This window comes from Struthio camelus, chromosome 1 (assembly GCF_040807025.1).
Source record: "Struthio camelus isolate bStrCam1 chromosome 1, bStrCam1.hap1, whole genome shotgun sequence".
Lineage (NCBI taxonomy): Eukaryota > Metazoa > Chordata > Aves > Struthioniformes > Struthionidae > Struthio > Struthio camelus.
Genome location: NC_090942.1, coordinates 138,005,556 through 138,022,881, shown reverse-complemented (window position 1 = coordinate 138,022,881; position 17,326 = coordinate 138,005,556). Strand labels below are relative to the sequence as shown.

Sequence of the window (17,326 nt, the reverse complement as noted above, 5' to 3'; positions counted from 1 at the left end):
GGCACAGTTTCACTCGTTGGCACCCTGCCAGGTCAGAGAGCATGCGAGCACAGTTTGCCTGCAGAAGGCTCTACACAGAGTCTGGCATTATATGACCACCCCCTACGCAGATACATAGATAATTCAAAATTCTGTTATTTGTAGGGTCAAATTTAGGGCTGTGATCCATACTTAAACCAACGCTGTTATTCAAGAAAATGTGTGTTACCAGTTGGTCTGGAAGCAATTCTTTGTACTGCTACATAAAAGCGTACTTTTAAAAATAACGAGAGAGATGTAAAGATTTCTTTTTCATTATGACAGAGTAATATCATATAGTCCAAACTGAGGAAAGAATAATGGAAAATAAAACCTGACACACACGTCACTCTTTTGGAGAAGCTTAGAAAACATTTAGATAAAGGAGAAAATGACACAAAAGCTTAACATTCCTAACTGTATAATAAAAATTAATATCTGCATAATGATAAACATTGCCGTGTAACAAACTTTAAAAGGCAAAGAGTCCCAGACTGCTTCTTCAATGTAAGATTTTAAAAGTCAAACAAATCTACAGTGTATCAGGCACAGACCAATCTCCCTAAATACACAGTTTTTGAACTAGCACAAAGCTAGCTGACACTTGGAGCACAGTTGCTTAGTCTGAAAAAAGTTTTTTTTGACCTGGTTTAAAGAAAAAAAAAAAATCACATTCCAACCTCTAAGCACATATCATTTGAGTATACAGGCTGTATGGCACTCCGTGCCAAATACACTGTGTATATGCAGAACTCCTACAAAACAATTTCCTCTTCACTTTTATAGTAACAGCTCTAACATACCAAAGAAGAGCATGCATATGTGTAACATCTTTTAAATGTATCTTGCTGATAAAGACTGTAGTAAAATAAGACATTAACAGAAATCACCATCTTATATAAACCTAAACTTTGCGCAAATGCATTAAGATGCAGTAACAAATTCATGCTGGTGAGTGAATTTGTAAAGTAAACACAGGTTGTACTCGACATTTATCAGAATGATCATTAAATCACATGTATAACACGCTGCCAATCTTATCACACCAGCAGTTAAAAACCTTCCATGGATTCTTAGAAGGTGCTCATTTTACATTTTTCCATGTAAAAGTTAATATAGCAATATTCAAAGTTAGATGGGCACCTCAAACTTAGATACTACAAAACCTAACTCCTAGTTGCCTGGTCCCAGAGAAGAAAACAGAAGCATGTTTTGGTGCGTGAGATTCACTGCTTCAGCATGGGGAGGATCAGTAATAATCCTCATTCCCAGTCAGCTGCAAAGAGCACAGACTATTTTACACAGGGTATGACCAGGTACCAAATTCAGTGCTGCAAGCACATGCTTCCAGGCATAGACTTTAGAGCCCAGAAACCTCTCCAGCTGTTCTTTCAAAGGACAGATGAAGACTCTCAATTTCTTTTTCACAGAAGACTGAGCACAAAGCTCTTATACAAAACACATCCTGCCCTTCCTGAATACTTCTTCAAGATATGAAAGTCCTATGTTCAATGCTCTCCTTCAAAACCCCTCACACAATAGAGAACAGCTATCCATTAGCCGAGTCTGTGCGGGAGCACCTTCCACTTCTCGAAAATGTCTCTCTGTTAAGTTTCATAAACTGCCATGAGAGAAAAAGCCAGTGAGCAAGGCCAGTGAGCAAGGCCAGCGAGCTACTAGCAAAAGCTAATAGCAGGGCTACTTGCATCAGCGGCCTCCTAGTTTGGGTGCCCAAGTGGAAGGGCAGACAGCAGAAGAGGGGGCATTCGGGATTCTACTCCCAGTCCCCAGCACCATTTCTTATCCTGTGGCCATCATTTCAAAGAAGTGACCGCCTCCACTTTTGTGCTAGTGCTTTTTAGGTACGCTCTCCTAAGGTTACTTCATTAGCACTTTAAACTGATCAGCACTGTCACTGAAGGGAGAAGTCTCACTCATGCCATTAATCCATTCCCTCCCACACATCACTACACATATTCCCATAGCCACAACTGTGAACTGGATTGGAGGCAAAAAACCCTAAACTTCAATTTACTGAAACTTGGGGGGGGGGGTGGGGAGGGAGAAGGGGGAGACAGAAAGCAATCCCTTCCCCTCCTATTTGTGCTAGCACAGAGCAGGGAGCAACACAGGGGCAGGTACAAGCTATTTGGGCAAAGATACTGCAGGATTGCTACTTTAGGTGGCCTGCCCTCTCGAAGCACTGCTGGAACTGCAGCGGCTGAACAAGTCTTTAAAAAGTAAGATTGTGCTTCCATGGAAATTTAAGACTTGCCTAAATCTGCCCTGCTGTGACCCTATCCTTCCTTGTAGAAGCATTTGTGCCTCTTTTTTTTTTTTTTTTGGGGGGGGGGGGGGGGGAAGGCCACTGGAAGGGGGAAGGAGTGGACTAAGAGGGGAATAAGGGAGAGTGATACTGGGTTAGTTTTCTACCAGTTCATCACTGGTAGAAATGCCGCCTGCAGCGGCTCACCCTGGGACCATCTACCTGCCAGCGCTGGTGTCCCGTGGGACCAGGGAAGGGCGGGTTTACAGCAGCACCCGTTTCCATCCGCAGAAACAGCGGAGGACCTGCAGCCTGAGAGAAGTGTCTAGTTCTCAGGCTGCGCCTCGAAGGCAGAAAGACACTAAGGCTTTCAGACTGGGGCAGAGGCAGGCCTGCATAGGGCAGCGCTCCAGACTACCCAGGCACAGTACCGCCTTGAGAGAAGCTGCCTGTTGCATGCTAGTATCTCCAGGATTAGGGGGCATCAAAGCGAATAATTTTGCAAATCCAGCTGTATGCTTAAAATGCCTAAATTTTGTCCCAAGACCCTCACTGGCTCTAACTGCTTCTAAGCAAGAGATAGAGCAACATTAAGAAAATTATGTATGTGGTTCAGCAACAAAATAACCCTAAATAGCCTAAAGGTTTCCCTACTATTGGAATTTTACTGGAAATGGCTATTCCAGAATAGTTTTTTTCCACTTCAACAACTCACCCATAAATTAATCTATTGGTAATCTTTTTTAGAATAAGATTATCCACAGAAGCTTATACTGAAATAAATATCCCAGAATAGCTATTCCAGAGTTTTTCTTGTAATTAGTTTTTGAATACAATAAAGCCCTTAAGGCTGAAGAGAAGATAGAAATTAAAAAAAAAAAAAAAAACTCTCTACAAAATTCTGCAACATAAAGCAAAGTAGTAGATAAGGACTAACCTTTTTTCCAGGTTTTAAACTTTTTTTCCTTGTTTTAAGATTTTCAGTATGAGAGGTGCTTTTTGTCAGGGGAATATTTTTAGGAGACCTGCCCTTCTTGGGAACTGCAGACTGTCCAGGGGGTTTGCCCCGACCTGGCTTCCTGCCCCGTTGCGCCGGTACTGGAGCAGATTTCTGTGGAGACTGCATTGAACGCCGGGTCACTTTGGAAGGGGAGGATTGGATTTTTGCACTGCTCTTTGTAATGGAAACTGAGGAAAAACAAAAACAAAAGGGAAGGGGGAAAACCTCAAAATGAACGATGGAAAGTAACTTTTCTAACAAAGAAAGTGTATAAGAAGCTTATAAGCTTATAAGAAGTGTAGCGCATAATTTACATTGTAAAGTAAATATATTTGGCTATTTTGAATGTGTTTGGCATGAAACTCCATACCTTTATTAAATCCAAGAAGTGAACTCTTTATACCCCTTATTTTAGAGGGACTTCCTTAAAAGAAAAACATTAAAATATAAATTAAAAAAGAATTAATCCACTCACCTTATAAATGCTTCCCATAATTGTCATTGTTACTACTAATAAGATATTTATAAGGTGCCATTCATCAAGGCAGCCTTCAAAATGCTTTACAAATTATACAGCCTCCTCTGAGATCAGTGTCTACAAATACAAGATATGCCAACTGTTTCTAGGGAGCTACACAAAAATTTGGGGCAGTGAAAATCATCCAAGTAAAGGGGAGAAACTGATGACAGGAAAAGTATCCTTAATTATCATCTGTCTGAGATGCCAGGTTGAAAACTGAAGTTCGCATGACTATTCCCTGCTATTTTCTACCTGGAGCCACCCAGACTTAAAATTTTATTTGAAGGAAGGACTTCCAGAAATAAAATGCAAAATATCCTTTTTATTCTCTCCTACACTAAAGTGGTTCCCTTTTGAATCTCCCATCCCAATACAAAATTGATCCAATATGTATAGGATGTGACTACATCATAATCTGATGTGAACCAGCAAGCTGTAATCGGATTTCATTGAATAAAATTTCCTAGTTAGCAATCATTTCCACCCATCTCACTCTTCTCTGAGGTAATAATGATGATTTTATTTTAGTAATTCCCTTGGCAATAGACTGACTAAAACAACAGGCGTATGTCAGACGGAAGCTATGTGTAAGGACATGTCCTCCACGAAAAGACGCGATGCATCATACTAGAGCAGTACCTGTGCCCAGTCAAAAGCAATGACTAAGTCCAGAGAGAATTGTATTTCTATTTCTTTGGCCTGATGTCTGACAGACAGATAGACACAGATTCTACTAAGGAAAAGGTAAGCAAAGGGTCAAAATGGGAAATTTTTGTGACAACAACCCTTATTGCTGGGAGGGGTGTGAGAAAGGAGGAAGAAACCATAACATACTTGAAACCATTTGAAGTCTTCCCATTAAAGTTGGATAGTGCTTAAAATGATACTGTCTGGACCACAAGCTTTGCAGTTCACTGATGCAGGGGAAAACTCAGTTACTTATCTTAAACTGAAACACTACGAACTTAATGTAACATGACCTAAAAGTATTGCAAATTAAGGTTCGAGTGGGCTTTGATTGTGTCAGTCACTAGTGCAGAGCACTAGTGCAACCTAAAACTGGAGCATAAGGGACTTCTATGTAGTTAATTTCCTGGATTTTTTGCAAATTTGAAATATGTCTCCTCCTAGAATATTAATATTCTGAGACTTTCTGGTAAGCAAATAAAATGTGAAATAAAATCCAAAAATACACTTGAAGAGAGATCTAGAGAAAAGAACACTCTCTAAAGATGGAGAAACAGCTTTAATGCCTGGCTATGTGCAGGCTATTCACCTTAACAGACCAGCATTTAGCTTTAAAACTGGTACTTCATAACTGTTAACTCTTAGGCAAAAAAATTAGAACAAAAGTACTTGCAAAACAAAACATCATGGTAAGATGAACTATACACTGTAAACAGGCTTCTTATAAAACAAAAAACACAAGTTCTACTGACATACATTTTTAAAGCTCTAGGACCATTTACATACATTGCGATTTGTCTAATTCAGGTACGAATCCAATATCCCTAAATAGTCATTGAGAAGAAGTCTCCTCATTGTGGCTGGCTGCAACCCTAATGCACCAAATATAGACATTATATCCCTAGGTATCTGAGAAAGACCACTTTCCGGATGAGGAAAACAACCACTTCTGCTCATGAATACCAAAACTTATTTTCATATACAACAGCTTAAAATAAGCTGAACAGAATTTTAACCAAATGCTGGCATATGTCTCTGAATCTTTGAATGACAACTCGCATTAAGATGCATGTCTGGAAAGCAGAATAATATCAAATGCATACTGTACAATACAATACTATGCATTATGTCCTGTATTATACTTAAACCAATGTAAAATACTGTTACTTCTGTTTATTTGCGCCACCCAACTACGTGTTTTATAAAATGAGGAGGAACTTGTAAGGAAATAATGGTTCACAAATTCTTTGTGCCTCTGTCTATGCTGAAATCGAGCAAAAGCATTCCTACTCTCGCACAGTAGAGTACATTACTAATGTTAAATACACAGGTAATTGCAATGTCAACAGCAAACAAGTTTTAATGTCAACAGGTTCTAGGAGCACAGGTATGAGTTTCTATACGCTGGGCAGTCCCTACTCCTTTCCAGAAGGTTATTTACCAGACAAAGACTAACAATGCAAACAGTTCTTACCACTTCACGTTGCCCCCTTGAAATACAAATATAAGTATTTTTATCACAGTATCTTCCTACCTGTATACGCCAGAGGACCAAATATTAGCAGCATTAACCATTAAGGGGGGGGGTCAGGTCCCATTTGATATTTTTTCTTCTGACTAGGGCTGAAGCTGCTTTTTTGAATAAGCAGGACTACAACAAAGCCCATGCTGCCTGGGCAGCCTCCCCGAGACACTAGCAAATGAGGAGCCGGCTATTTGCATTTGTTGATTTAAGAGAGGAGCCGGGGGGAGCGCGAGGAAGCAGGAGACTGCTAAAGTAATTCCCATATTGTCTGCAGGCTGTATTGACAGTGATCATCAGTCACCTGCTCATACTTCCTTCACCCCGGCCTTCAGAGGGAGACCAAAGGTTACACTGGGTCACAGAAGCTGGAGGGAAATGAAAAGACATGCAAAAGCTAGCTGCCAACCCACTGCATCTGTAGACAAAGTTATCCCCACTAGACCACATGTTCCAAAAACTAAGACGTTTTAATAGTCTCATGAGAACTTGTTAAAATATATCGATGAAAAGAATAGAGAGAAAAAATGCCAAGCTCTGCTTGCAATTACTGCAGTATTTAGTTGGGATATTTACAACAGAAAAAGCACATTTGCCTTTTCAGCATGCTGCTTTGCATCACAATGGTCTTCTCATTTGCACAAACGAAATAAAGCATTTGTTTCATGCTGCTCTTCTAAAAAAATATCAGCCACTCAAGTTTCAGGAGTTGGATGCGTTGCATAGCATTCTTTCCCATGCCTTTTATTTCATATCCAAAAAACTGCACCAGCATCAACAATAACTGAAGACCAGAGATCATGCTGCATGAACACACTTTACCATATAAACGTCAGCAACTAGAAAGAGTTTTCAAAGTTTACAGATTTCTAGTTATACCGTCACGTAGTGAAAGGTATAGGAGACTACCTTCATGCAATACACGGATATCTTTCATGCTTCTAACTACTAATCATTCAAAGCAGTAGCAATTTTTTTCCAAAATCACTCCTGTGAGAACCCAACACTTACAATATTTGTATCCAAAGTCCATAGGAGAAAATAAAAATCCAAACATCTTGGGATCCATAGCCTGAAAATGCATTACCATAATTCAGCCCTTATTTGCACAAAGCGCATCCACGGCAGTCAACTGAGCTTATTTGCAAGCAAAGGATATGAAAGATTAGACTTCAGATGAGGGACAAATTCTGCTCGCAGAAGCAGAAAAACTGACCAGACACATGCAGGACTGCAAAATATGACCCCATAATGTTATCCTCCAGCTGTCTTGCCAGACCAGGTCAGATATCTAAGACAACTGTGAGATTTGAAGCCACTGAAAATCTCTAGCATTTGGGAAGGGGATGGGACAAATGACAGCTCAGAAGCCTGAACTCTCATGCAATCCTAATTATTAAAGTTCTCTTAAACAAAACATAGCAACATTTGCCTAGGATAAGGAAAAAAAAAGCTTCGGATTTGTAATACTTAAATTTTAGAAATCTGCCATTCAGTTAGCATCACAGAGCAGCAATTGCAAGAAAAGACTTCAAAATGTGAACACGGCATTGCCACTTGAGGTTAAGGTGCCAATTAGGACCAAAAAACAATAATTCAGTGTTTAAACCAGCACTGCTTTCAAGACAGAAATGGTTCTATTGGCACTGCAGTATTGTTCTTATGCCCCCAGTGAGAGTGAAGCCAAACGTTCTTCTGGAGAATATAAAAACCTGGTTCTTCTCTCATCTACAGATTTAAAAAGTGGAGGCAAAGAGATTTAACAGCTTACCCTAAATCCATGTGAGAATTCCACAGCAGAACTAATGGAAACATCCTTCTTGAATTCTAGCCTTAGCTTTTAGCTATAAAATTAACCTTCTTTAATATATTAAGTTACTATCATGATAGTTTTGACAAACTGGGAAAGGAAGTAGAAAAGATTAGCAATTTTTCAAAAAAGCTTACTGCCAAGGATTATAAAAAATATGTTCTCGGGACTCAATCAAACCAGGAATTTAAGAAAAGAGCCATAGAAAAGCACAACAAGCATCTGTAATACGTGCTAGCTCTCTCAGTCTATGTTTGGATTACTTCCGGTTAAAAGATCTGTGAGATATTTGGCTGACGCTAGGATACAAAACACAACTATAATTCGTCATTTTGCTATCTAAAAAGCAACACTGCAGTGAGAACTTCCAGGGTTTACCTTGACAAGATATGGACAGCAGTGCTTAAAATTTCCTTCTTTCTAGATTCCAATTTCTGCTCCCAGTATAGAAAGTCTCTTGGTATCTTTTGCGAAAAATTCTAGCCTTCAGTTCACAGTTCTGAAAGGTGAAAGCGAGGGCTCTAAGTAAACATAACAAGGAACTGAAGGAGAGCAATTCTTTCCCAGTGACTTGCCCAAACTGCATCATAGCACTTTCACACCGCATCCTCAGTCACAGCACTGCTCTCTCATATTTTCAAGAAATAGTCAAGCTATCACCTACAGAACAGATCTACGATCTTTTGGGGTACCTCTGCAGTTAAGCTCCATTAAAAACCACTGCTAACTAAACTAACGCACAGCACTTTCAAAAACAAACAAAACAAACAGCCCAGCCTGTGGAAAGATACAAACAAAACGTTATTCCTGGGAAGATCCCTATGGTTCATCTCCAGAAAGAGCTGTGAGAAGTCAGCTTCTAGGTCTCACACTTCAACAAAGCATTGTCATGCTAGTAACCAGGCTAGCAAAAAACTGAACTGTATTTTGTTGATAGGTCTCTAAGCTCGGAAGGAAGAAGAGGAAGAAAGCATCCGATGAACTTTCCTCTGCACCACAGATCTGAGTTACCTAAAGACTGTTTGGGTGCGCTGGTGATGAATCTGTCCTTAAGCATGGCAAAGCCTAGCTCTACAGCCGTGGGTAAGAGTTTTCGCATCCTGGTTCTTTCCCGCCAGATTCATCGCCTAGTTCTTGCCCCCTCAGACTCATCACTGAATCTGCCTGTTTTATCGCATTATTTGAATGCTCAAAGTTTACCTAGAAAGTCCCTCCTTTTCAAAGCCCTTCAAAACAGTGCACGCGTAACAACCTAACCTATCCACCATGGAAAACGTACTGAGTGAACCTCTTATCATGAACAGATCTGTTAGTTCTTTCTCAGTAGCCTTTGCGCTTCACGCCATTTCCCTCACTGCATATCACAACAGGAACTGTCCTTAAAATTGTACTGCATAGGGAACATTTTGATCTTTTTTCCCAAGTGAAACCTGAAATGATTATCCAGAGATCATAACAAGGCCTGCAGAAAACTCTGGGAACAGATGCTGCAGTCACTTTCCCCAAGAGCATCACCACGATGAAGAGTGGGCCCAAAAATGAGACAGTAAAATGCAACAACCTTCAGAGGAAGGAAGAAATGCCACAGTTGGTGCTAATCCACAATTTGTTTTGTCTCAGCACAGGATTTGAATGGCAGCTTTGGTATTCCTGACATTGCTTATATGTACTAACACACACTTGCACACAATCCAGCCCACCCCCTGCACTAGTTGGGCAACAGAGCCAGTGATGACACCAGCATATACAGGACCTGAAGAAAAGCAAAGAGAAAACAAATTTTCTATGCAACAGTCAAAAATATATGTGCTTGAAACACTTGCGTTTTAAAAGAGAATTACAATTACCTTATAATAAATGTGGCAAGGTGGTCAGGAAACCAGACAACGAGGTTGCAGCTTTGGAAAAAGGCAAAACCTTTACCTCTTCCTAAGCGATTATTGCCCTGTAGCAGCACCATCCAGACCTTGCTGCAAGATGCCAAGAAACATTAAGACCAAATAAGAAAAGCCTAACATGTGAGAGAATGTGGCAAATCAGATTTTAGCCTGAAGCACCGAGGCGTTTTTCATGTACAATTCTAAAGACAGCATAAATCTGCTTACTGTATGTGCCTGATTTAACTACTGTGACCTGTTCGTGAAAGGAAGCTGGCTGCGCTGAGAGAAAAACGAAACTTCTAACAGTATGAAATTGCACCATTTCAACATTTGTTTCTTTCATTAATGAAACTTAAGTATTACTGCTTATATGAAACTTTTTTGCTATTTTAAAGGTAAACAACGCAGAGTCTTTTCATGCATCTGCAGTAGCTCTTTCTCAAGTGGTGTCAACACTTACAGTGTTTGCAGATAAAACAGAAGAGTAGTATTGAAGTTTATAATGATGTTGAACATTTGGGTACAACTCAGTTGAAAATACAGCACAGTTATTTTGACATAATTTCATTATTAATAACAAAGAAGTATGCCTCTGGTAGCTAGCTTGGAAAAATCTGCACAAAATAAGTATTGAGATCATGGCTGAAAATGAAATAAAACTAAACTAAGAAATCATAAAACAGACAACAAGACACTTTTTAATCTGCTGTGTCTGTACTATTCTTATTGCTGCAGACAGCTTTTGAAGGAGACCTTTAACATCACAGGCTGATTAGCGTAATGAAAGAAGATTGCTCTCACTGACAATAAATGCACTGAATTGGGAGAAAAGCAATGAGGTGACACATGGTATGGTGGGGTGAAAGGAAGAAGGGAACGGGGCGGGGGGCGGGAGGCTAAGGATAAAAGCTACAATATATCACTGTTTTTATTTAGGTTACTGCATCATCTTCCTTTGGTCACCAAAATTCTCTCTCCTGTGGATCTCAGAGAGCAATTCCTCCTGCATGACTTCCTGTGCCCATGATCACACCTTGATCTCTCCAAGATCCAATTTCAGGAGGGTGTCGGGATCAGGGATGTATAGAAACTGATCCCTCTCCAGCCCCTCTTCACATCGAAATGACAGATACTACTTTATACTTAAATCAATTCTCTGCAGTTGAAACCACTTATTTCCCAGACAGCTTGCTCCCAATTGTTCTCTTCTTCACTCCTGTATGGAACAGGTTTTGCTTATATTATAAAGAGGTGGGTTGCCTAAGTAACTGTCATCCACATGAAATGACTAAATAGTAAAATGAGTTTATATAGAAATAGCCAATAGAAACTGTTTAGACAATCTCCAGTTGACTGCTTTCTAGTTCAATTATAAGCTTCAGATACAGCGAGTTACAGAGCAACACCAGAATATTCTTAGCCATAGGTAACAGATTTCTACTATGCAAGTGAGTAAAATAGAAATCACAAACTATGGCAGTTAAACAGAAAAGCACATTATGTTTGACCTGAAAAAAGCTAACAGAAAAATGGCCAAAAGATATGAATATTAATAAAACCTTTTTAAAGCATACCAAAAGCATAAGTTACAAAGAGCTAACAGATTATCAGATTTCAGAATGAGCACATATAGAAGATGATGCTAAAGCAACAAAATTATATGTTTTTTTGCATTCATATTCACTCCAAAGGAGCTTGCATAAGTTCCCATACCAGAACCCCTCTTTACAGTGCTTTGAGACAAGTTCTCTGACATGAAGTGCCAGTAGAAGAGGTTAGGGAACAGAGACAAAACAAACAGCAAAGAGCTGGCAGAACAGACAGTACTTAAGAGTTTTAAGGAAACCAAAAGATGAAATGACCAATGTACTGACTGTGCTGTGCAAATTCTTCCTTAAAACGGCCTCAAGTCCAAAGACTTAAAGGCTGCTAATGTGATGCCAATGTTTTCAAAAAGCTCCAGGGCAGAGTCAGGAAGTTACGGACAGGATACCTGATGTCTAAGATGCTAGAAGCTACTGCAGAGAACAGAAGTAATGAACCCAGAGATAAATACAACATACTGGGGAAGAACCAAATATGTTTTCTGTAAAGAAATGACCAAACCTCACAAACCTATTATCATTTTTTTAAGGAGTCAATAGAAAGTCATTTGATGTAGTCTGGGGATTTGCATTTGACAAGATCTCATATTACAGCCTCTTAAAAAAGTAACCCCCCCCCCCAACCCTAAGCTGACAACGGATAAGAAGGAAGAGCCTCATGATCCTGCTAAAGAATTTCTTGGAAAATACCGAACAGCGGTCAGGAATAAACAGACATATTTCCACAGTCAAGAGAGATCTCTAGAGAACTCCTGATAAGATCTCCGCTCAGGCTTGTGTCATTCAATACATACATGATCTAGAAAAGGAGTAAAGCACAAGATGGCAACAATTGCTAAATAATTCCTTGAATCAGTAAAGATGTAGAGAAAGATCTTGCAAAACTGAGCAGTTGCTCAGCAGGTGAGGACGTAACAGATGAAAGTCAATGTCAAGCAATTCAAAATAATCCAGCTTCTGTCATCAGTGGTGGCCTATTAGCTGATTTATACAAAAATGATACCTTGAAATTAAACTAAATAGTTCTTTTACAGTATTAGTTCATTGCTCCACAACAGTCCAAAAATCCCAAATAGAAAGCTATGAATTGTTATAAAAGGAACAAAAAACAAAAGCGAAAACCACCACAATGCTACTGAGCCTTACATACTCGTGTGCATTTCTGGTTCCAGTCGTTCAAAAAAATGACAGAGCGGAAATGGCAATAGTGCAGAAGAACATGGACGATCAAAAGAATTACACTGATCCTGTACAAGGAGAAACAAAACAGAACAGGACTTTACAATTTGGAACAGAGACCGCTGAGGTAAGAGAGAATATAGGTCTATAAAAGCATGACTGAAATGAAGAAGGCAATCAGGGAATAACTGTTTACCATCTCTTCCAGTACAAGAACTGGAAGCACAAGAATCTGCTTCTGTATAAGAACTAGAGGACCAGAAATGAAACTAGCAGAAGGAAAGGGAGTACCTCCTTTTCCACAGAAAAGTAAGTACAGCAGAGAGTTCTGTTCTTAAGTACAAAACTCTGCTGCAGGATGTTGCAGGTGCTACAAGTTCAGATGGCTCCAAAACATAATTGAACAGAATACATCAAAAGCCTCCAGGAGGTATTCAGCATAAAGATATTACTCCTGGCTTTTGGATGTGCGGGGTCACAAAGTGCCAAATATTAGTAACACTTCTGCAAACCTCTCTCCTATGTGTTTATGCTTTTCTTCAGACATCTGCTTCCAGCCACTGCCAGAGAAAGTCTGCTAGAGCAGATGGCCCTTCAGATTGATCCAGCATAGACACTATAACACCAACTTCAATCATCAGCTATAGTTCACACTGATGTTCCTGGGTGACATAACAGCACTGAAGTGACGCAGAGAGAAAGAGAAAACAAGCTATTGCATCCTTAGAATATTAACCTCGGTCCAGCTGGTCAAGCTGACACCAAGCACCGCTGCCAAACCATGTATTACACAGATCACTATTATCAGAGATATTTCTAGAGAAACCAAATAAAATAGTAGCTAACGAGAGCAACTGCTAGTAAAACTGTTAAATAGTATGACTATATCTCATACCACTGTGCACATATCCTAATACCCAGGTCCACCTAGGTTACATTTTCCGAAAAATATGAAAGACAAAACATCAGCAAGAAGACTAATAACCAAATATTTAAAAAAGCATTGTCCCAAAAAAGCCTTTTACCTACCTTCACCTTTTTATCTTCTATCAATTCTGTCTTGGTCCTTGAGCTTATCTTTCTAAAACGAATGGAAGTCACACAAGACAGGCCTTAAAAGACTAAATACATCACTTAACCTTTTCTGAAGTAAATTCAATCACATCTAAGAAGCCTGTGCTTAACTTGCTCTTAAACACCTCCCGCAACAGAGGTCTCGCATTCTCTCTAGGCAACCCAAAAATGGCTAAACTGCTGGAATAAAGTCTTCCCCAATTTTTAGATTAACTCTTCCTTACTGCAATTCTGCACCTCTCTTGCAAAGTTTTAAATTAGACTCTAAAAACATAAGTCTCTTGGCAGGAAATAGTCATCTTAGGACTAAAACTTAGAGAACCATGTAGCACTTTCGTACTTAGATAACAAGACATTGTTTTTGCTTGGTCAGTAAAAACCAGGGGGGAGAGGGAGGGAGGAAGGTCCTTTAGCTAGTGACTTACCACGTTTATATGCTTTCACTAAAAGCATTTATATGCTTCCACCCTCAATTCTAAGCAACGTTCAACCAAGTATTTTCAGTTTCTACTGGGATAAATTTAAGGTAGAGATACTAAACTGGCCTGCAGGAAAAAAGTCTGGGCCAGAATGACATTATAACATTTCAAGCGAATTCCTACAACAGTCCCTGTCATCCGCTCTTCCTTAACAGAGTAAGAAGTAGTCAATGCTAACATGACTTAAATGGAGAATCCTGACAATGTTATCATATTTCTGAATTAAAATGACTTGAATACACTCTCCTTGAAGCTATTATTTACATCTTAATAAAGGACTATCATTGCAGTCCTTCAAAGGCTCAGAAGGGATAAAACTGCAGTGAAAAAACCTAACCTGAGAGCAGTAAATATTTCATCTAGCTATGTAAACTAGACAAATGCATATAGTATGCATGTTTAACAAATGAGGGCATGAAGCAAAATATAAAACCCAACAAATTCATTCTGCTCAGGACGGGGAAAAAAGGGGCAAACATAAAAATTTTAATATAACCGCAGTTAACTTAGGACTCACTTTTAGAATTACAAATAACAAAATCTCCACCAGCCTGCACCTCCCTGCCCCCAGTTTCTACCACATATCCAAAATTCTTATTTTTGACTAAAAGTATGTAAGAATTTTGCCTCCGGTTTTAGTAATGTTTAAAGCACCGCTGTTTTTAATAACAAAGCAATAGACTTCATAAAAAAAATTATCCAGCTTAGGTATTCCAAGCCTTCAGCAAACTTGAACATACTCGAGATTTTTGTTTGTTCATTTTATTTCCTGAACAACTGGAATATGTAATCATCTTTACTAACTACTTGCTACACAACTTCTACGTCTGATCTCCATCAAATACAGAGCAAGCAAGAAAACTTCTCTACGTATTATCTCAAAACACTGCTGTTCTCACAGCACTGAAACTGGAGTAGTCGAAGCCATTTAATAATGCTACTTTCCAGAAGATGCAATTGGATGCAGCGGTCTGAACTGCCATAAAAACATCTTCTAAAAAACGTTACCTGTCACTTATTTACACTTTTTGTATAAAGCCATTTTATTTCATCACAATTAACATCATTGACTTACCATAATAACACATATTACTCATAATTCGTCAAGACAAGGGCAACCTTCTGAAGAAGCTGAGAAATACACTTCACAGATTGGGAACTGAAGCACACAAACATTAACACTGTAGTCAGCTTGGTACCTACTACATTACTTCCCATCTGATGTAGACTGTCCTCACCTCACTTGCAGCTGCCTTCTCACGGCAGGTTTTTACCCGCTCATCTTAGATTTGCCAGTATAGCTACGCACATAGTCACTCCCTAGCTGAAATCTGTGAAAGCAGACTAAACTAGATTACAGTTACTACAACCCACTGACAGTAAATGAAGGCAGTAATTACAGACAGGGATGCAGGAAAAACAACAAGCAGCTGAGAAAGGTACTCTTAACTAATCTCACTTAGATTTTCCATGCAGTTCTTGACCTGCTGGCATAAGATCAAGAAAAATAATAGGGAGGGAGAAGGCAGAGAAAGTGACTGATTTCTTGCATTCCTGCTTCTATTCTTTCGGTACTTCCAGTGAAGAGCTCTGTGACACCTGTCTACTTGTTCTTTACTCACTTAACTCCACCTGCGAGAAAGCTCACCATTAGAACAAATTGTTCTGGTCAATAAACTGGTCAATAAAATAATTCATTAACATACGGCTCCTTCTTCAAACACTCTCCTTATCTCAAATCTGAAGAGAGTAGTGTAAAATGGCCCAAACGGTTTGACAGGAAAACTTTAGATTCCATACACATAACAAGAGGTCCCCAAAGTAGCAAAGGGATAAAATTCTGTGATATTCCCCTTTACTTCATTTCTCTCATTCCTAGGGTAGATGGCTACTGCTTATAAAGCACAGTGGCTATTAGTTAAAGGGACTCTATAGCCGTATGTTCAAGCATCCACACAGGTACGAGGATGACAAAGCATTCAGAATACACAGATTCAAAACAGAATTTTGGGAGTATGAAGCAAAAAACACTAAATACACAGTTTAAGTCTTCAAACATCATAGAAGCAAAGTGACTATAATATTTTTTATTAGACGACTATTTTGCTTTATTTTCATAGCAGCTAGCTTAACACAAGGTGCTGCTGCAGAGACTGTATTAGTATCATTAAATTGGAACATTTAACTATCTATAATATAAACAGCAAGCCTAGTTTAAATTCAAGATTCTTCCCAAGCATAAAAAAAAATCAGAGATTATCAAAAGCACTTGTAAAAGCAGACTATTAAATAAAACATGTTTCCAGAGTTAATATAAACTGACAAAAAATGTTTCCCAGAAACTATACCATTAGCCGTAAAATACATAAAGAAAAACATAACTGTATTTCATCCTCATCAACCACACACAGACCAAACCTTCAGTCTTATCTGCATACAACCAGCTGGTTTTTAAAATTCTGCAATAATTGAGGGGAAGAATAATCAAGCAACATTATTAGTCATCTTACCATTGTTCCCTGGTGGCTGTAATGCATCTCCTGTCAAGCTACACCATCCAACTGGGAAAATATCTCGAGAATCACATCTGCACCAATAGTCAAATGCTCCTCTCCAGCCATCAAATGTAACAAAAACTTCATCTCCTTTAACATCTCCAATGGTTGCTGGGCAAATTAAGTATGGGTTCTTTCTATCTATAGCTTCAAGTTTCATTCCAACTTTAAAACAGTTAGGCGCAGGCTTTGGTGGTTCCTATAAAAGCAGGAGTGGTAGAACATTTGTGTTTGTATGACCTCTTAAAAAACAAACAAACAAACAACTGTTTTTCTTCAAAATTCTTAGTTCTTGCACTCACTACTCAAAAAGATACAAAATACATTCAAAAAAAATGTATTCGTGTATCAAATTTGTTTTCGTTCTTCTGTACCACGAAGGCTAGCTTCTGTTCCCATGAACACAGTTGGAATCACTAGCAAAATTCCTCATGACAGAAAGACTACGCTAAAAGTGTTTACATAAGCAATAGGTTGCACCCAATACACCGTATCTGGGCAGCAAGACAGCAGCAACACTACAATGAAATTATTACATGTTAACAAGGAAGAGCAGGTTTGCAGGGAAAGGATATTTCTGGGGACTGATACATGTCTGGTACAAACTTCGCCTCTCAATCCATGAAAAAATTCATTAACACTGGATGTTATTTATAGGCCTCTGTGAACCCACCTGGCCTTAGACCAATTCCAAGTGGACAAAAGGAAAACAAAAATCAAGTCAATGTGACC

General features: G+C 39.1%; 1 protein-coding gene across 21 annotated transcripts in view; it reads right to left on the bottom strand.

Moving 5' to 3' along the window:
• Positions 1-17,326, bottom strand: part of SCML2 (Scm polycomb group protein like 2) — a 77,857-nt gene that overhangs the window by 20,602 nt on the left and 39,929 nt on the right. For 20 of the 21 annotated variants that reach the window (XM_068918719.1, XM_068918795.1, XM_068918702.1 and 17 more), the window contains 2 exons: positions 16,550-16,793; positions 3,222-3,472 (listed from right to left, as the gene is read on the bottom strand). In XM_068918719.1, coding sequence (XP_068774820.1) covers positions 3,222-3,472; positions 16,550-16,793 — 495 coding nt within the window. The remainder of the gene's footprint in view (positions 1-3,221; positions 3,473-16,549; positions 16,794-17,326) is intronic. The other variant, XM_068918838.1, reaches the window with a different exon arrangement.